The following is a 19,599-nucleotide window of genomic DNA, read 5'->3' as shown; positions in this document are numbered from 1 at the left end:
AGGATAGCGTTGTGCTCAGAAGGCTTTGTTTTATCCTCCTACAGCAGAAACCAGAAAAAAAAAATCCTAACCTTCACCCATATTTCAACACTTGAGGCCCTTTAGGACTCGCTAGGAGTCTAAATCAATTACTACGTACGGTGTCTAAGTAGGTACAAGACGTTGTGTACCAAACAGAACTCTACCAGCAATAGTGTATATACTTACGTGTGGGTTTGTTCGGTTACCGGTTAATAATCGGAACTGAGTTGGATAGGTATTGGGGTTGCAAGTCCCAGAGCAGGGCTTGCAGAATTCTAATACTCCCGCCTTGGGGGTTGCAGGCCCGCTCCGGAGGTGACCGGAGGTTGTACGTCTGCTTTGGAGGCGCATAAGGACGCTGGGGATTTGGTGCGTATGGTCAGGGACAGTACAGAGCGGATCCGGATATTGTCAGGGGATCTGGAGAGGATACCGTGACAGCTAAACTGGTTGCGAGTGCAAAATTGCTGTTCACGTATCATATTGGGTAGCTGACGTTATCACAGCTCTTTATCACAGCTCCATGCTGACAACGTCGGTAGGGTGGGGCTAGTAGAGCCAGGGTGTGGCTAGTGAGTTAGGTTTAGCCACATGTATTCAAATGCGTGCATCAGAACAACCAGACTGGCTACACAAAATCCAAGGTCAGATTCGGAATCAGCGTAAAATTCTGCACAATATAGCCTATTTGGATAAATTCATTAAGCTCTCTAATGATCGCGAATCGGCAAAACAAATTGGGGGTCAAAACTTTCTGTTTTGGGCAGAGAAACCCTAACGCTAAGCCTACTCTGGCACAAATCAGGGTGCAATTCGCGTGTCCTCTCGGGTAGGGGTCTATACGGATTGTTGCAGTTGTAAATCGTAAAGGGTCAGGCGCAGGGGTCCTGCTAGCGCTGGGTAAAACTGTATAGGGTCTATACGGATATTGACTAGTAGTTAGTTAGAACATTCCAGGAGCCAATAGTCTGTCTATAAAGGCAGTCTGCCCTCCTGCTCAGATAACTCATGCTTGCAACTCAATTCAATTCACCTTTCAATTCATTCCTCAACTCACTCCTCACTGATCCTTTGTGGTATTCCCACACTTGATCCCTTCTTTATCATTTATCCCTTCTACCACTTGTGGCATTCCTACACTTGGTCTCATTCACACCCCTATCTCCAACAAGCCTGAACCTTCCTTCCACCAATCCATTCATCTCAGAGAGCAGTTGGTATCCCCAGCTGGCCCCCTCTCACAGGTAGCCTGTGCGCTTATCAGCACGCTAGTGCGCGATAAGTCGCACGGGTCAGGAACACGAACGGTGTGCCCAAAGTCGTGTTCCTTTACATAAGCGCTTCCATCCCGGATCCCTCCGGGAGCCTCGGGTTCACTTGAATCATCTACTTATAGCCTTTTGCCACCCGACCGCTGCTCTCAAACCCAATCAAATACCTTTGAGCTCCCCTCTGAAGATGCAGTCTCAGCACATGAAAGGCACTGTCTTTATCGAAGGTACAGCCGCCGGCCCTCTTTTGTTTGCAGATCTCGGCCTCAGTTTCATGGGCGGAGTCGACCCATCTACAGGAGTTGTAACTGACACCCACCATCCGTTGCGAGGACAGTCAATTACTGGCAATATATTGGCTATACCCAGTGGACGAGGCTCATGTGCCGGAAGTCTCGTCATTTTCGAATTGTTGACCAATGGACACGCCCCAAAAGCTTTCCTTTTTCGTCGTAAAGAAGTAATTCTTACTTTGGGGGTCATGATCGCCAACGAACTGATGGGGCTCGGCATACCAATCGTTTGCCTCGAAGAGGAGGATTTCAATATGCTGGGACTGTACCCGGAAGCCATCATCCAAGGTCGCACAATATCAGTATTTGACGGATCGAAGGTCGATGCTCCAATCAGCGTGCTTCCGATGGTCGTGCCATCTTTGGACCTCCAGGATTTCCAATTGAGTCATTATGATCAAGCATGCCTGGACGGTAAGCACGGTGAGGCGGTTCGTGTCGCAACCCGAATAGTCATCCGCGCTGCTCAACTGGAGGGATCAAACACCTTGATTGATGTGGACATGGCACACATTGACGGCAACTTCTATCAAGGTCCCGGAAGCCTACTTTTCGCACGACGCCTTGTCGACATGAGCGCTCATGTCAAGATTCCGTCCACCATGAACGCGATATGTATCGACCGTAAACTCTGGAGAGATCAAGGAGTCCTCGAAGCATTAGGCCTGCCGTCTGAGGAACTTGCTGAATGTTACGTAAAGATGGGTGTCAGAGGGACCTACACATGTGCACCTTACCTTCTCGATGAAGCACCTCTGTTTGGGCAACAGATCGCTTGGGGAGAGTCAAACGCAGTGGTGTTTGCTAACTCAGTGCTCGGCGCAAGAACACTCAAATACCCTGACTATCTTGACATACTGGTAGCTATAACAGGCCGTGCTCCATATGCGGATTGCCATGTAACTTCGATGCGAAAAGCTACGACTTGTATTGTTGTGAGCGTGGCAGCGGTTGATGATTCCTTCTGGCCACTCCTGGGATATCATGTTGGGAAAATTGCAACCAACGACATCCCAGTCATATGTGGGCTTGCAAATCTTACCGTGGACGCTGATGATTTGAGAGCATTTGGAGCGGCCTTTGCAACAACTTCGGCAGCAGCCATGTTTCACATTGTTGGGATCACGCCCGAGGCTTCCACTGTCGAGGAAGCGTGTTTAGGACAACAACCGACCCGGCATGTTGAGATAGGACCTACAGAGCTGGAGGAAACCTGGAGGGAGCTCAACACTTCCATCAGCGATGATGTAGACCTCATTGCCCTTGGCAACCCTCATTTCTCGCTCACGGAGATAGGGCGCTTGGCATACTTGTGTATGGGTAAAAGAATTGCGCTCAACACATCCATGGTGGTTACCTGTGGTGAGACAGTCTTTGAAAAGGCAAGCAAGAAGGGATTCGTACAAACGATCAATGATTTCGGCGGGACGTTTCTCAATGATACGTGTTGGTGCCTCATTGGAGAGCCCGTTGTGGAGCGCCGTGTTAAGAACATCGTTACGAATTCCGGGAAGTATGCACACTACGGACCGGCAGCAGTGCAAAAGGGTTTCCATTTCGGTAGCTTGGAACGGTGTGTAGATGCCGCATGCACCGGTTCGATTGATAGAAGTTTACCAATATGGCTTCTGTCAATGAAATGACTGCTTCAAAGTACATTCGCTTACTTCAAGTGTCAGGCGCATAGCTTCCATTGAGTCGACGATGATAGTGTGCTATCTTAGACATGAAATTTTTTCTGGTTCCGTAGAATCTTCCAATTCTACCTCTGTTCTAACCCTTACCCCAAAATCGACCTTCAAGTACGGGTTGCACTTTTTGAGTACTTTCTCCTCCATGAACCACTCAAAGAAGGCCTTAGTCAGGCCACCATCAATGATCTCGCATGCAAAGTACCTATTCACATCCATTGCTGGATGATGCTGCATCTCTGAGAGCGAGTACCAAAGTACTCACTCAAACACCCCTCCTCAATTGGAGACCATCCCCGCTTCCTGTCGGCAGTGAGTTCATTAGCTGCACTCTGCTGACGGAGTACTTCACTACGTGCCTTAGCGTGTTTTGCTGCCACTTTCCTCGTCCAATTGACGTCGCTGTTTGTGCTCTAAGAGGGACATTCTGAGAGTCGATCTGATGAAGGTATGAATTCCGTCGCAGTTTTCCGTTTTTTCCCAGGCGCAGAACACCCCAATAGTGCCCTAATGCTTACAAGGTCTTTGTTCTGAAGAAGACGGGACCCTTCAATTCGCTGCGTTATCTTCTTGCCAGCAGGGCAAACATCCAACAGTACATTCACAGCTTTATGCACAAATTTGTCTAGGGTACAGCATTTGGTGTTCATTCCCAGATTTATGGTGAATTATATGCTCCAATCGGCTGGGATGTAAGTGCCTCAACGCCAGAGTACAACAAAACGGTCGAAACCCCATTGTTTCATGATTTTTGCGACTGTAGCAGAACACTGTTGAGGCTGACAGCGTACTAGTACGGGGACACAAGCGAACTTGTCAGGCAGGTCAAAGAGAAGACCATGCTTGTGAGAGTTGATCCAGAGAAGCTAGATGACCTCATCAGTCGAGTTATGCTAACTCTCAACAGCCTTGACAATGCTAGCCAGTGTGAGCCTCTTTTCATCTTGCGTGGACGCTACTGGGAGCTCGTAAATGAGTCCTTTGATAGCTTCCAAAGACTTAACAATGCGCCGGCAGGTGCTGGACATGGCCAACAGATGGCACGGGGAGCGAACTGACTCAGACGTTTGGCTGTTTGTGTTGAGCTGATGTGGATGACTGCTGCGAACAAATGTGGTGTGCTGAGCACAGACGTAACTAAAGAACGACTCCACTGGCTCGACTTGTTGTTTCACACATTTGGAGGAAAGTGCGGAGCAGACAAGGGCCAAATCAGGCAGTCGTAGCAAATAAAATACGAGTGCATCCACAAGGGGAAGTGCGACTTTGGCTTTGCATCTGCAACATGGCGAGATCACAAAACTGCAGCGTCGAATTGTGATAGCGTGAGCAGTATCGGTTGGAGGCTGTGATCAACGCCACTGCAGCCCGCCGACGAGTCCGTTTTCTTGCCGGTCGATGAACAAGTAGCGGCGCATTGTGAACAAGACGTCGTCGACGACCTGCCCCAGCTCACGGCAAACCGATCTTCTTATGCTGCGCCATCTTGCGGAAGCGACAGATGTAGATCGGCTGGCCGCGCAAGTAGAAGACGCTCTTGTCCTTTGACCAGTACGCGTTGCCTGCGTTCCCTGCCTCCAGGGCGATGTGCTTTCCATACGCCAGCATGTTGATCGTCTTGCTCATCCGGCTGTACGGGTCGTCGGCCAGATACCGTCTTCCTGCCTTCAGAAAGTGCTTGCGATCGTCATTGGTCTGCTGATCGCGGCACACGGACGGCAGCAGCTTCTCTACGCTGAGCACGCACATGCAGTACACTACGTCGGCAAGCATGTACTAACTAGTAGTTCTTTGCTGTGCGCAAGCGGTTCATCTCTGAGTCAACGCCCAGCACTGCACAAAAGTGAACGTTTCCGCTGCTGAACGGCTTGCCGTACGTTGAAGCGAACGATGTGAGCGTGTTGAGCAATGCCTGCCCCTGAGCATCTGGATCGTTGCCATCCAACGCAGCCCACAGCTGCATTGCCCGCAAGCGCTGCGAGTCCTGCCAGCTGAACAGCTCGTACGCATCCTTCATGTAGTCAACCTCGTTCTTCCTGCGCTTCCAATGACTACTGTGGCTCCCAGCGTCATCTTCTGTACCTGCGTGAGCAGTGTCGGTCGGAGGCTGTGATCAGTGATTTTATTGTGTCGGGGTGTGGATCGTGAGTGATCAATACGCAGGTGCGGAAATATTGAAGGATTGAACTGAGGTTGTATTCGGTGAAGCTACGGACAGTATGTATAGGTGAGTAGCTGTAAACAACTCAGTGTGACGTGACAGTCATTCCAGGCAGGTGAGGTTCGACAGGCAGGAGTACCCCAAACCGTGACGTATTGCTATCCGTGTTTTTGTTCGGTGATGTTCTTGTACAGGAGTGCTCTGCTCAGAGGTAAGTGCAATTGCTCTCGGGCAGTGCCTTCTACAATAGAATATCATGTGACTTTAGCTATGTAGTTACATAATCTCTTTCCCACCTGTTCTCTTGAGATACTATTAACATGTTATCATTCCTCAGACACCCCTCTATCAAAAGTGTTGCAGTAAATGCAATAAGTGAAGGTGTAACCGCGCAGGGCAGTAAGTCAGGGGTAACCGCGCGAAGCAGTAAAATCGGTATATATTGTTGTTGTTCTTGTTCAGTGTTCTGTCTCTCTCACCGGGCCATCAGGGTCTGTTTACATGACGCATCTGTCGTTCAGACAGAGGTAGAAAGGGCTTGTTGGAAAGGGCAAGAGCACTGCGCCAACACACGTGGCACACATGACTTCTATACTCCATTAACCGTCACAAAAAGCCTATGCGCGACCACCGAAGTCCGATGTTCTTGGCTATAGTATCGATCATTTGTTTCAGAGTATCAGGGTCTATGTTGTCCTTGCGCCACCGTAACTCCACAAATTCCTATGAGCATAAGCGTCGGAGGGCTCAGCAATTAGATCCGTGGTGTAAGAATGTACTCCCAAATCATAGGACGCCCAGGGACCAGCTAGAAGCCATCAGTATCTATCCGGTCGAGAAGATCTACGGTACATGATGTGTGACGGTTTAAGGAGTGTAGAGGTCATGTCTGCCACGTGTGCTGGTGCAGTGCTCTTGCCTGTTCCAACAGCACTTTCTGGCTGCACAAACAGATACGTCATGTAAACAGACCCTGATGACTGCCGGCTGAGAGACGATCACAGAAGAACACAACAGAATATACCGATTTTTACTGCTTCGCGCGGTTACACCTTCACTTATTGCATTTACTGCAACATCATGGCGCTTGCCAAAATCAGGCTTGGTCATGTGTGTATTGTATTTTACACTATGCCTCTTTGAATTCATTCTTCGTTGCAACAAAGGAGCACGTATTACTAATTTTAGCACAAGCATGCGTGTCCCGCCTCATTGCATAGGGCTGTCTATCGTGCCTTTTCATCAACGGATGCACCGACGATGGTTAATGTTGCGGTACTAGTTGGTCCATACGAGACCCTATTACCCTTACTCAGACTGTTCTGGATTAGTACGTTCCAGAGTCAGTATATAGTCGTCTTCTCCTCACTAGATAGCAACTCAGCGCAGTATTCCATCGACCCGATAGTCCTACGTTGTCATTTGCCGTAGCTATCAGTATTCTACAGCGGCCCACGCCGCTACAGTTAATAAGGACCGAGCCAGGCAAGCACACGCCCGACGCCTCCCACCAGGCGTACGTAGAACATATTCGGCCCTATCGGAACAGAGCGGCGTTCCCTCCACCACAATCTTTCATCGTGCACAAGGACGACGCTCATTCGAGGAGAAGGCCCAGAGCCAGCAGTGACTCACCGTGGCAGAAGAGAAAGCATTAGTAACGTTTCTACTCCTACTGTCTAACTTCGGGCAACCAGTGCGAATCAAGTACGTACCATCGTTAGCCTTCTGCATTGCCCGTCAGCGATCCAACGATCCGACGAAGAACGCCCCGAAAGCCCCGAACAAGAACTGGTCTCGTGCCTTTGAGAGACGGCATCCCGAACTCAAAGCAAGGAGAGTGAGGCCCATAGACTGGAAACGTCACGACCAGAACATATATGATGTGTTGGAATGGTTCAGCGCAATCAGAAAGTACTAGATGACCCGGCTGTTCTGGCAGAAAATGTCTATAATATGGATGAGACCGGCGTAATGCTAAGCTTGCTAGGCTCTGTTAAGGTCCTGCTAGGTAAGAACGATTCAAGGGGCTATAGAGGTGTAGGTATTAAACGGACAATGGTGACCGCTGTCGAGTGTGTAAGTGCCGATGGTAGGTCGCTACTCCCACTGATAATTTGGCCCGCGTCGACGCACCGGGACAACTGGACAAGGTATGAGACGCCTGGTTGACACTACAGACATTCGGAAAATAGTGATAACGACTCTAAGGTGAACCCAGAATGGTTTAGGCGTGTGTTGGACCCCCAAACTAGAGACAGGGCCAGTGGTAAACCACGGGTACTAATCTGTGACGGCTTCGGGACTCACGAAACACTGGAGGTCTTGGAATTTTGCTTTCAGAACAACATTATCCTGTGTCCTCTGCATTCCCACACCTCTCACAAGCTTCAGCCCTGTGATGTTGGAGTTTTCGCACCCTTAAAGACAGCCTATCGTAATCAGGTTGAGCGTATGTATCGCAAAGGTGTAGAGACGGTTGAGAAGAGCCACTTCACCTCTCTCTACGACCCCGCAAGGCGGACGGCGTTTACTAGGCGGAATATCAAATCTGCATGGGCAGCGAGCGGTCTATTCCCTTTTAATCCACAAAGGGTGCTTGAGGGCATACCCAAGCCTGCAGTTGAACAACCAGGACTAGAGGTAGTGCGGCCCTGTCTGCAAGAAGAAGTGTTAGAATATGTTGCGGTATCGGATGGTCCGTACAGTGTCTATCTATACCCCTGATCAGCCACCCTGGACTAGTGTGTTACAGGTCAGGTATATAGTTGTCTCCTCATAGCTAGACAGCAATACAGCGCAGTATTCCATCGACCCGATAGTCCTATGTTATCGTTTACCGTAGCTATCAGTATTCTACAGCGGTCCGCACCGCTACAGAATAGCCTGTAACACCAACAACACCAGTCACAACGGATGCCCTTTCGTCGTTGCACAACTTAATTAAGCAAGACACTTGCGGACTTGATGAGATAAGGAGACAGCGCCTAGAGAGACACGTACAGAAGCTCGCAAGTGCTGCCCAGGTGTCCTTTGCCAAACAAACCCTTCTACAGGCTCACAACGGACTCTTAATTAAGCATAACAGCGGGTCTAATGCTCGCCGATCCACTAGGTCCGTATTCCTTGGGAAGGCCAAAGTAATGAGCTACGAGGACCTTCAGGACGCCCGGGCGAAGCGCGCGGAAAAAGAAAGCTATTGTGGATAAAGTGAAGGTAAAACGCGGCTGCAACACAACTTTTACAATTGGTAAGCGGATGTCTTGGGATCCCACTTTATCCAGGTATGTTACCGGTAGGCGCCATCGGCCTTGGCACGAACGTGGATCAAATCAACGTTGCTGCCTACGCTGACATGGCTTAGATGGTCAGCCGACCGGTGAGGCCACGATGAGTATAATAGATTACTGCCATCTTTGTTCTTCGTCAACTGTGCTTCTTCTACGGTACCGCGGCAGGCAAAGCTAGATGAAAGATGGGCTTCAGTTGATAAGCTTATCGTAAGCCTCCGATCTCCATCAACGCATCACGAGCTCTGATTACGGGGACCCATACGATGGCGTCAAGCTCCGCGCATGATGCGAAGAATACCCCAAAACGACTTCGCAAACGAACTGATAACATAGCCTATCGCATGCCTGGTAAGTCGAAGTAGCTCACAATCTTATGTTGTCTGACGCGATGCAGGCCCAACGGCTCCAAGGTTCATCATCTGTGACCGACATGGACCTTCTCTTGAGTCTGCCCAGGTTCCTCTCGCACGGGCTTTAGTTCTGTTCGACCTTCGACTTGTCCTCCGAGTTCAAAAGTTTCACCAAAAAGGTGCTTCATCTGCAGATGAAACACGCAAAGCCGAAGCTATTCGTTGGTTAGAAGATTGTAATGATATCAAACATCAGTGGAAAGACATCAATTCAGGGCAATGTCAATTCAGTGAGCTGTACATGAAAAGCAATTGCTTCATTCCTATTTGGACAGAAGGCATGCGCATCATTAAAGAGGTGCTTAAGAGTAATCCAGTTTCCAGGAATCAGTCTCGAAAGCAAGAAGGCTTTGTGCATCTTCTAGGAGAGTATATGAGTCAAGCAAACGACCTGCAGGCCCAGATGGTTAATACTGCTCATCAGGGTCTTTTCGACCCGGACTTCCTCAATCCGATCCAAGAGCGCTGGATGCGGCTGGACGAAACTGTTAAGTTACATTACGACTTGTGTAACTTTTGCGTTGACGAAGACGAACCCTGTCTTTTTCGACCTTCACTTACATGGTTAGTTGCTGATTCTGAACTTAGATAGATGACGCTAATGTATGTTGCAGGTCAGAAGTTCGAAGCTTAGTACAAGTGAATGATGTAGGGACAAAACGTGACGACAAACTTAGTCAAATCCAAATTGCTAGCAGGCCCAGGAAGGCAAGTGAGCCTGATACAACAGCAGGGTCTAAGAAAGCCAACATTTTCATTTTGTGGCTAGTAGTCTTCAGCTGTGCTGTGGCTCCTGCCCCATTGTTCGCTCTCGGTTACTCCCGTTCACTTCATCTCCAAGGAACAGCAAACGACGCAGACTTCTGGTTCCTTATACAAGCTACATTGCTGCAAGTTCAAGGGCTAGTCGTTTCTGCGCTTCTTGAACGAAAGCGTGGCCGCCTCCCAAGATGGCGCTGGGCCATTCCGGCTGCAATTGCAGCAGCTTGTTCTATCGTGGCAATTCCCGTTTATCTGACTGTACCAAAAGAGTGGAGCTCCTTTCTCTCTCTAGTTGCCGGAACAACTCAATCCTTCATGATATTGCAATTGTTTCTTTTCTAAAGCGTCTATGATAGAGAAGTTGAAACGCATGATCCTACCAGCCTCGTCAAAGGCTGGGTATCGATCCTGTGCCGCGAATTGACTGCCTTTTCTGAGAGGAAGTATGAAGGATTTGAATTGTGAGGTCACTGTAGGCAGGCAATCGGACACAGATGGATTGGGGCTGTCTGAGGCCAAATGGGATGAGATTAGACAAATCCTTGATGGCTGAGCCTCAAGGTTCGTGAGGAATATATACAGGTGGCCTGTGAGCCTCCAGCCCAGCTCCAGAGTCTGTCTGAAGGCTGGCCGGTACATGTAAGGGGAGAAATACCCGTGACACGAAGCTCTAGACAAGAGCACATTACTAGGGGCTACCAAGGCCGAATACACGATAAGTAGCTGTATTCGCACGGTCTATTCTTTCTAGTCCTTAAAAAGCATGTCTGCAGTTAGGAACAGCAGCGATCCCCTGATGCGTTGATGGCTCCAGATAGCCCAAAGCAGAGAGATGCTTATACATCTATCCGGCGGATCGTAACTACGCGTTAGTGTCTAGCCACTCGTTCCGGTCCACAGCACCAAAAGCAGCCACGTCGCCATCCATTCACACATTGAGATATAAGAGCGTCCCTTCTCGGGTCCGCGTCCCGTGGTGGTTCTTGCTTATTCGAGCGGGCTGCTGGGCTGGGTTGCCGGGTGCGTTTCGACACTTTTGTTACTGTTGGAGCTGGATCGGGCTCCGCTTTCCCTTCGCTCAGGACAAAACAGGGCCTGGACGAGAAGCGCCCAGGGTATGCGCGGTTTGCGTGTAAAGCTGCCGGCGTCGCTGGGTACTTCGTGTGACATTCATGTTAGATCCAGTCGTGCCAAGATTGATCATGGCGGCTCCCCAGCACCGCGGAATATGTGCCCGAATAAGCGATTCCAGTACCGCAGTTTTTCCTCGGTGGAGGAGCGTGGGCCGCCCCAGCGGTAGATGTGGCGGTCTTTGGAAGGGCGTTGGGAGGGTGGGTCGATGTCTTGAGAGGGCTTTGAGCGCTTGCGCGGGCGGTCTGTGTTAGAGACCGGGATCTGCAGTGTGTCTGAATTGTTTGAGCTGGGAGAGAGGTCGGCTCTGCGCTTGGTGCGGCACATCTTCGGACACAGCGCAGGATCTGGCAGGACCGATGATGTAGTTGGGAAGGGTGGGTCGAGTGGGTCTTGGTTGGTGGGACCAGGGTTGCCGGATTGCGGTGGCGGTGGTGGTGGCGGTGCTCGAGGCTGGTCATGCCCAGCGTCATCTCGAGCGCCTTCGTTGGATGGTCCTGCTGGTGGCCGGTCACCGGTGGATCGATCCGACTCGTAGTCCTTACTCGGCCGCTTCAACTGGCCGTCTCCCCTCTCTTGCAGATCGATGAGCTGCCGCAGCTTCTCCTTGACCACCCTCAACTCTTGCAGATGCGCCGGCTCTGGATCCAGCGCCTCCAGGTTGACGCTGGCCAAGTGTCGTACCTTCCACAGAATCGCACCGGGGTCGCCGTGCCACTCGACCGTCCGCGGCGGCCCGATTCTGCCTTTTCGCCCCGGCCTGTAGTCGACCACCATGTATGCCGTGTAGCGGCCTCTCGCCTCCCCTGACATTCCAGCGCAGTGCGCGGCGTATTGGCTCGGCTGGACGGGCATGCGCATCTTTGGCATCGTCTTTATCTCCGCCTGCCAGAGCTTTTCGTGCCCGATGGAAAAGTCGAGGTGCGTCGGAACAACCACAAGACGGGGGTCTCTTGCATCGAAAGCGGCGTGGTCGGCGGGGCAGAGGTACATGGCATTGTCGGAGTCGCCCAGCGTCTCCAGACTCACCGGCCCCAGCCTGCGTAGCTTGGGCAGGTCGGCCGCTGCCTTGTCGATGACGTGCGCCGCGTGGAGGTAGTACGCGGTCTCGCACGCACAACACCCGCTGTACGCCGTCTGCAGGCGCTCGCGGTACGAGGCGGCGAAGGTCGACCCGCTCAGGCGCGACTTCTGGGTGGGCGAGGAGCTGCGCGAGGCATCGTCGGCGGCGCGCTTGCGGTGCGAGGAGGCGCTCGAGGGGGCATTCGGCGGGCGCAAGTCGTGCTGCGTGAGGTGGACGAAGGCGCGGAATTGTGTGCGGGCGAGACAGTGTATGAGGAGGAATCCATGTCGGGGACAAGCGAAGGGACGTCGGGCGACGGGTGCGCGTGGAAGGATAGCGCAGGCTCGCCGTTGTCGTCGAGCGGTGCGCGCGACATGCCGCTGAGGGCGCGCCGAGTGTTGGGCGTTGCGCACCGAGTGTGGTGTAGTTGGTGTTGATTGCTGAAGCCGCAGCGCTGCTGTCGGCGGCGGGACCCACTTGCCGCTGGGGCACCCTGTCCGTGCGTGTAGTGCGCTTTTCGCGTCGTGCACGCGCACCAGAAGCCTCGTACAGGCTGCCTAAAAACGAAGCTGTAGAACCACACACAGTTGCTATCGCGACTATATACTTTGTTGGAGTACGCTATAGACCTATGCGACAAATTGTTGCTATACATATTTTGCCGGAAGAGTACTTTTCCGGCCGCGAGTGTTGCGTTTAGTTGGAGGAGCCCGCATTCGCGGTATGGCACTGCAAGCGCCTGCTGCGACGCCATTCGTGTGGCCTTCTACTCTATACAAGACACGAGCTCGAGCAGAGCCGCAGCTAATGTGTCGTACTTGCGGATCTGGATAAATCGCACCACCCATGTCGTTGCTACTGCATTCACTGAACCTTTGTACCATGTGTCATCACAAAATTCCCGGCTCATAACACTGACGAGGCCATGCTCCGTGTTGTGAAGTAGCGACAGATACTTTGAGATGGACATGCGATTTCAATCCAAATAGGCGGCTGCCTGCGTGATAGTTAAGGGCAGGCAAGTCAGCTCGCTCAGCAGTTCGTCGACCAGCTCGGTTGTCGTCATGTTGTCGCGGAAAAGGTCCTTTCTTGTCAATGACTTGGCGAGAAAGTCTTTTGCGTCTTCCCGACTCATTGCTCCGAGCTCTATGACATCACCAGGCATCAGCTCAGCAATTTCTGGCGTACGCGTAGTATACACCACTATTCCTTTTTCGCTCTCCTGCAAGGTAGTCGTGAATGCCCTTTTGCTGTCCAGTGCCGAAGAAGATGTCTGCATCATCAGCATTGTCACCAGTCAACAGCCAAGGTCTTGCTCGACTTAAGCTCAGCCGCAGTCTCACCAGCTGCTTTGGGTCTTCTTCTTTTATCGTCGCCTCTGGTATTTTGAAGGCTTCTGCAATGTCTAGGTTTGCCTTCTCAAAGCTTTCCATGCTCATTGCAGGAACCCAGAAGATCGATCATCCCGGCTGCGCCTCCTTGACCAAGTGCGCAAACTCCAACGCAACCTGCGTCTTGCCCGTCCCACCAAGCCCCAGAATAGACATTTTCCGGCAATCTTGGTCTACCACGAGCCGCTGCCGCAGCTCGGTGAGCTCTTTCTGTCATCCAACAAAGCGTCGGTTCCTCTGAAAGGGTAAGTGATAGGTTGGTTTGGCTATGCGCTCGTATATTAATTAGTTTCGATGTACTACCAGTCGTATACAGTGGCAGCTGCACTAACCACTTGCAAGTATGATTGTCTCATCTACTGTCGGCACGTTGACTACATCCCCGGACGAAATCATTGATAAAAGCTCTTTTGCGTACGCTGCCGCCGTGGCCGCTGCGTAAGGCTGCCAAAGATCGCTCTTCTGCGAATCCGCGTAATCGCACACTCCACGCACGACAAGACATGGGAAGCTGTTCATTAGCCCTGCCGCCTCCATTTCGAAGCGGAACACTCCGCCGCCAAGTGCTACGTTGATCTCGTCTCTCACAGTAGCATCCTTGATCACTGGGTTGCCCGAGGCGATGGTGCCATAATGGACCACGACTTGTTGTGCGCTGTTGCGTGGTGGGCGACTGTCAACGAAACGCCCGTTCTCGTCCATATACGCTTTCTCGACCAAGATATCTAAATCGGCGTTGCTGCGCGCAAACTTGCCGGTTGGAACTGCCTCCACTTTCTTGACATAGTCGTTCCGCTTGCTTCGGCCTCTCGACTCGTTTGACTGTAGTTTGGTCATGGCTGATAGCAGGAACTTTAGTGGTGAATTCAGTGCTCCTGTACGCTGGAATCCGGCTGTTGTTGACTTGCCCATGTCGTATTGCACAACTCCGCCAAACGTGCCGTGCGGCTGGCTGACGACTATATCTCCAAGTCATATGTCTTTGGCACTGGGTACGCCGCCATCGTTGCCCACTATCAAGCCAAAACGGAGCTGCCTGAACGTCGCCCGCATCTGGATGGCTACAGAAGCTGCTAGGTTGTTGCCAATCTGGCCAGCGGATAGGCAGACGATAACAACGTTGTGTCCACAAATCGAATCCAATGAGTACGAGTTCTCGTCGTTGTCGAAAGGATCGTCCTCTAGAGGCAGGTGCTCTTCATCAAACATCTCTTCCGCCGCTGCCCGCTCGTCAGGCAGCGCGTACACACATCCCACTGTGTATTGCTAGTCCGGCCATAGCTGCAATGATGAACCACCACATAGGTTTTCTCTTGATTCCAATGTTAAGCGAGAGATTTGGATTCGGAGCGAACTCTATGTGGGTGTTACGATAAAGGGCAACCCGCAACAACACTGAAAGAACAGGACTACGCAAGGATAGGAGAGGAGCCGAAGAACTGTAGTATTGATCAACCCAAGCAGTGAGGCCGCGGCGGCGATACTCAGTATGATCATCAATCTCAGTATACTTGGTACGAGCAGTATACTCGGCACGGTCAGTATACTCGGTACGAGCAGTATACTCGTAATGATCAGTATACTCGGCACAAGCAGTATACTCAGCACGCTCAGTATACTCGGTACGATCAGTATATTCAGTACCAAGCGATCTGAGCAATCCTCCGCTCAAGTATATAGCAAGTAGACACGCTGCTCTTATGGCATTGTGTTCAACCTCGTCAATCAACTTTGTTATTGGAATCTCACTTGCTCTCGAGCCAGACAGTATACTCTGTACTAATCATTGCTCCCAGCCGTCACGGTGTCCGGCTAGACGGCTATTACCTGATTATTACGAAGGTTATTACAACCCGCCCGGATAGTCTACCCCTGACCACCCGAGCCTTGCTTAGGTGACTGTCAACTTCTACCGGCTTTCTGTACCTCTGCTCATCCCCGAGAATCAATCAAATAGTGTCTACGAGCTTTGCTTAAGGCACGAATCGCAACAGTGGGCAGACTTGTCACCAATCAAATAAAATCTGGATCAAATTCTTATTGATAGGTGATCAGACCTCTCTGCTGTATGTCTCGTTCACAGACCACAATGTTGTTTGTTTGCCACCAATCCCCAGATCAAATATACTTGATTTGATTGTTGACAAGTCTGTATGTGGGGCAGCGTGGTACTTTGTCTTTCAAGACAGAGGATTTATCGAAGCTGATATGCGGGTTGTTCTTTCCAGTCTTTTTGGTCTTCGCCGTCCTTCGGTTTCGATATGTATTCTTCGAAAGAGTAAATACCAGCATTTAGAGGTGCCTGGTCGCTGCTGTAAAAGTCGCGTCCTTGGGACTGATCATCCAAGACGACTTCAAGAAGCTTCGGACGACCAAAGACGCGTGTAATTCCACCATTATTACATAGCTTGCAGGCATCGCGGCTTGTGGATGAGCAGGGTTCAAGGCCGATTGGAATTCAGCATAGGTTGGTAGGTCGCATTGCAATCTGTAGAGCAAAATTGCGCTATACCTACAGTGTGCAAATCGCAAAGCATCGTTTATGAGCCTGGCAGCGACGTATACAACGCGCTCCAATCAGCGTAGCCACTGCGGCACTGCCTACGCACAATGGTGACAAAATACCTCAGACTCTTCAACTTGGATATCGACTTCAAGATCGTCAAGCAGACTGGTCGCCTCGAATAGCTCACGTTGACGTTGAGACATTGTGGTGGGAGCAACAGAAGGTTGATCATCCTGTTGTGTTAGCTGTCTAAACTACAGGTACTGCTGACACCCGAGTCGGCAAGCAGAGGTTACTGTATGACATTTGCAAAGAGTCGTACCACGCCTACCTCACCAATGATGAGCAAACAAACGATGTCCAGCTTCTCATCCAGATTGACGGTCCAGGTGGCACTGGTCAGACCTACGCTATTGAGGTTATCTCCGCCAGACTCAAGGCTATGGCCGATGAGTACAATGAGCTTGATCCTATTGTACGATGTGCACCAACTGGCATAGCTACCTGCAACATCACAGGAAGACCATCCACTCGCTCTTCCGCATCCCAGTCAACTCAAACTTTGAACCGTTGTCCCCTGCCAACAAGCAGGCTATGCAGGCTACTTTCAGAGGCGTGCAGTTCATTGTCATTGACGAGAAATCTATGATTGACCTGAAGATGCTCCACTACATCTACATGCGTTGCTGCGGGATTAGGCCTCGCCTGGCATCCAGGCCTTTCGCTGCTTTCCACGTCATCTTGATGAGAGACTTCTGTCAGCTACCACCTGTTGCTGGTCGGGTTCTTTTTAACAATGACATAATCAATGACAACATTGAACTCGCAGCTGGTCAACAGCGTTACAGGGACTTTAATCGCACTATCCATCTTGATCAAGTCATGCGTCAACGTGGTACAAGTCAAGAGAGCTTCCGCGCTGCTCTCAATCCCGTTCGGTTTGGTGAGTATTTGCGCAAGGGCTGGGAGCTTCTGACAACGCGTTTCAAGCGTAACTGCGTCCGTCGTGGTGAAGATCTCACCCTGTTTGACTCGGCTGTTCGGCTCTTTGGGAAGAAGGATGAGATGCGGACATTCAACTACGAGAAGCTCGCATTGCTTGACACGCCAGTTCTTCCTATCAAGGCTCGTCATGAGGGCAATTCAGAGACTGCTAGTGCAGAGGTCAAGGTTGCTGGCAACCTCCAGGCTTTGTTCCACGTGTCCATCAACTCTTGTGTTATGTTGACTGAGAACTTTGAACTGAGAGCTGATTTTGTAATGACTCCTTTGGACATATCCGTGATTTTGTCTGGGGCGGAAGGCACTGAGGACCGACGTACGTAAATTCCCCTTGCTCTCCTTGTTGCTTTTGATGATTGCAATGGTCCATACCTCTTGGAGCGAGACGGTGAGAAGCTTGTGCCCATCTTCCCCAGCCAACGTGAGTGGGTCAAGAGTGGCACTCAGTGCGCCCGCATTCAATTCCCTCTTGTCTTGGGCTATGCCATCACTATTTACAAGGCTCAAGGTCTCTCCCTTGACCGTGTGGTCCTCAACATCACTGACAAGGGCGACTTTTCGCCAGGCCTGTCGTATGTCAAGACGTAAACAACGAGAGCGAAAGATGAGATGCGTCGCAAACCCCAGGAGATTGACGCTAAGTAGTCAGTCCTTTTGCCTTGCTATTTCATCAGCTAACATGTAAAGTCCATTGCAGGACTGTCTACACAAGAGCGCGACCAATACCGCACCAAGCCTGCTGCTGAAATTGACAACGAGGATGACAAGCTGCCGCCTTCCCTCCCATCGCCACCTCCAGGCGGCTACCCCACGTTTGTCCTCCCTATTCATCCGTCCTCCGAGCCTGGCAAGTACGGCTCTTTCATTCTATATGACTTCGGCGCAAGCGAACCGGCCGCACTTCCTGCGGGAGATAGCAAGATGGGCAATAATGGTAGAGAGGATGGAGACAGCGGCAAAGGCAGCGGCGGTGACCCTGAAGGGAGTGCGGCACCACAGGGCTTCCAGCAAAAAAGCCACCAGTATGATGGCCGGTTCACGTGCGCAACTTGCCCATCCCCTCGCGCTGATGACGAGTACGGTGCTGTTGATCTTGCTACTGATGATATTGTCTGCAAGTACTGCATTAAGGATTATCAGCAAGGACTACAGGAGGCGGCTGGTTTGCCAAAACTGTCCACTCAAGAGGTTGCAAAAGTGATCCTCTCACGCTATGTGTGGTGTCAGGGCTATGGCGATCACCGGGTGAAGCTGTCCTTCTTCTGCAGTAATGACGGCGAGCTTGTTGACCCTCCCTGTCAGAACTGTCGTGCCCGCGCTCAGATGCTGCTGTACAATGAAGGTGGAGAAGATGATGTGTCGATAGGTGAGGAGGAGGAAGAATCGACCTAGGAAATGGTAATGGATGGTGAGTAGACGCAGTCCAACTAGTCTGGTTGAGTCTTCCGGTTCTGTGGAAGCATGCTGTATGTAACTTCACAATCACACTATTAACACAAGTCTAGGGAGTTACTTTGCTCCTCCGCTGTGCACGTTCTGGTCCGTTTACGCCCAAGACTCGTTATTGACAATGCAGTTGCTAACACTGTTAGCAAGGTTAACAGCACACTGAACGCAGATATCCATGTCACCTGGAGTCCCCTCACCAAAGTCATCGTCGTCGTCGTCCTTGTTCTCCTCAATGACATAGGAGAAGGGCTTGACGGCGCCGTGGTGAGAGCGCAGACGCTTCGAAGATGAGGATCGCTACTCAAAACCGTCAGATAATAACACAATTATTGGCGGATGAGACCGACCTTTTACCTACATAGATCTGTCTACGACAGTAAGCTAACAAATATTTAGCTCGCGTAGACCAACTAGCCTGGAATTCGCCACCATGATGACTTTCCACCCATTTCTTCGCCTCTCGTACGAGATTTGTTCGCAGATATGGAAATGACTGTCGAGCCCCGCACCATCGATATTCCGGTCAAGAGCCGATATGGTTTCAAGTCGCGTTGACGTCGTTGAATAGGTAGCGGTCCGCTTCCGTTTGCTTAGACTTAGAGGCCTTGTTGATCTTGTCCATAAGCATTGTGATATATTTAGTGTATTCATAGTATTAGTAAAAGCGTAGTGCTTGCCTATGTGCGGTACTTACAGTACTAAGACTTTAGTCTGTTCGCGTAAGGCCTGTGCGCAACGCAACAACGGAACTGCGCCAGGTAGAGAACAACTTCACCCCTACACTGTACCACACAAATGAGAGCTTTTGGAACTGAAATTTCAGCCAATCGAAGGCCTGGTGCTGAATTATCAGAGCACGAGTGCGATTATGTGATAGCTTCAGTGGAGGCAGGTTGCAGGACCTCTGAAGTTGCAGCAACACTTGGCTGTTCACAACGCTGCATCCAGAAAACACTTGCCCAATGGAACACCCACAACAACAATGAGTCACGCCCTCGCAGTGGCAGGCCACCAGTATTGACACGTCAGCAGAAGCGTCTGCTTCTTTGCATTGCCCGGAAATATCCAAAAATTGAATACCGTCAGCTTCTAGAAGAAGCCAACCTCTGGCCATCCACCTTGGCACACCCTACTGTTGCAAAGAAGACAGTATAC

At 50.9% G+C, this 19,599-nt stretch overlaps 6 protein-coding genes across 6 annotated transcripts; 4 read left to right on the top strand and 2 right to left on the bottom strand.

Annotated features, from left to right (window-relative positions):
• Nucleotides 1-1,494: 1,494 nt before the first annotated feature.
• On the top strand, nt 1,495-3,369 carry BU25DRAFT_387845 (uncharacterized protein; the record flags this gene model as incomplete). The annotated part of the gene is made up of 2 exons (XM_033704448.1): nt 1,495-1,905; nt 1,960-3,369. 2 exons carry the CDS (start codon nt 1,495-1,497, stop codon nt 3,226-3,228), a joined length of 1,680 nt encoding a protein of 559 aa, XP_033564747.1. The 3' UTR covers nt 3,229-3,369.
• Nucleotides 3,370-4,728: 1,359 nt separating this feature from the next.
• On the bottom strand, nt 4,729-5,293 carry BU25DRAFT_456275 (uncharacterized protein; the record flags this gene model as incomplete). Its single annotated transcript, XM_033710009.1, has 2 exons — nt 4,729-5,011; nt 5,058-5,293. The coding sequence occupies 2 exons, from the start codon at nt 5,291-5,293 to the stop codon at nt 4,729-4,731; spliced, it is 519 nt and encodes a 172-aa protein (XP_033564746.1).
• A 2,172-nt stretch (nt 5,294-7,465) lies between these two features.
• BU25DRAFT_408460 (uncharacterized protein) lies at nt 7,466-8,660 on the top strand. The gene has a single exon (XM_033705823.1). It carries the CDS (start codon nt 7,892-7,894, stop codon nt 8,162-8,164), a length of 273 nt encoding a protein of 90 aa, XP_033564744.1. The 5' UTR covers nt 7,466-7,891; the 3' UTR covers nt 8,165-8,660.
• BU25DRAFT_335203 (uncharacterized protein) lies at nt 8,323-8,646 on the top strand (the record flags this gene model as incomplete). Its single annotated transcript, XM_033702580.1, has 2 exons — nt 8,323-8,436; nt 8,518-8,646. Coding segments are annotated over 2 exons (243 nt in total), but the record flags the coding sequence as incomplete, so codon positions are not given.
• Nucleotides 8,661-8,993: 333 nt separating the features above from the next.
• BU25DRAFT_419517 (uncharacterized protein) lies at nt 8,994-10,244 on the top strand (the record flags this gene model as incomplete). The annotated part of the gene is made up of 3 exons (XM_033707940.1): nt 8,994-9,078; nt 9,125-9,704; nt 9,755-10,244. The coding sequence occupies 3 exons, from the start codon at nt 8,994-8,996 to the stop codon at nt 10,242-10,244; spliced, it is 1,155 nt and encodes a 384-aa protein (XP_033564743.1).
• Nucleotides 10,245-12,662: 2,418 nt separating this feature from the next.
• Nucleotides 12,663-14,984, bottom strand: BU25DRAFT_438291 (purine and uridine phosphorylase; the record flags this gene model as incomplete). Its single annotated transcript, XM_033709052.1, has 8 exons — nt 12,663-13,051; nt 13,145-13,242; nt 13,298-13,511; nt 13,581-13,673; nt 13,710-13,753; nt 13,820-14,446; nt 14,477-14,753; nt 14,859-14,984. 8 exons carry the CDS (start codon nt 14,982-14,984, stop codon nt 12,863-12,865), a joined length of 1,668 nt encoding a protein of 555 aa, XP_033564742.1. The 3' UTR covers nt 12,663-12,862.
• Nucleotides 14,985-19,599: the final 4,615 nt, after the last annotated feature.

The sequence above is a fragment of the Macroventuria anomochaeta genome (genome assembly GCF_010093625.1).
Source record: "Macroventuria anomochaeta strain CBS 525.71 unplaced genomic scaffold BU25scaffold_7, whole genome shotgun sequence".
In the NCBI taxonomy this organism is placed as follows: Eukaryota; Fungi; Ascomycota; class Dothideomycetes; order Pleosporales; family Didymellaceae; genus Macroventuria; species Macroventuria anomochaeta.
This window is presented reverse-complemented; position numbering and strand designations above follow the sequence as displayed.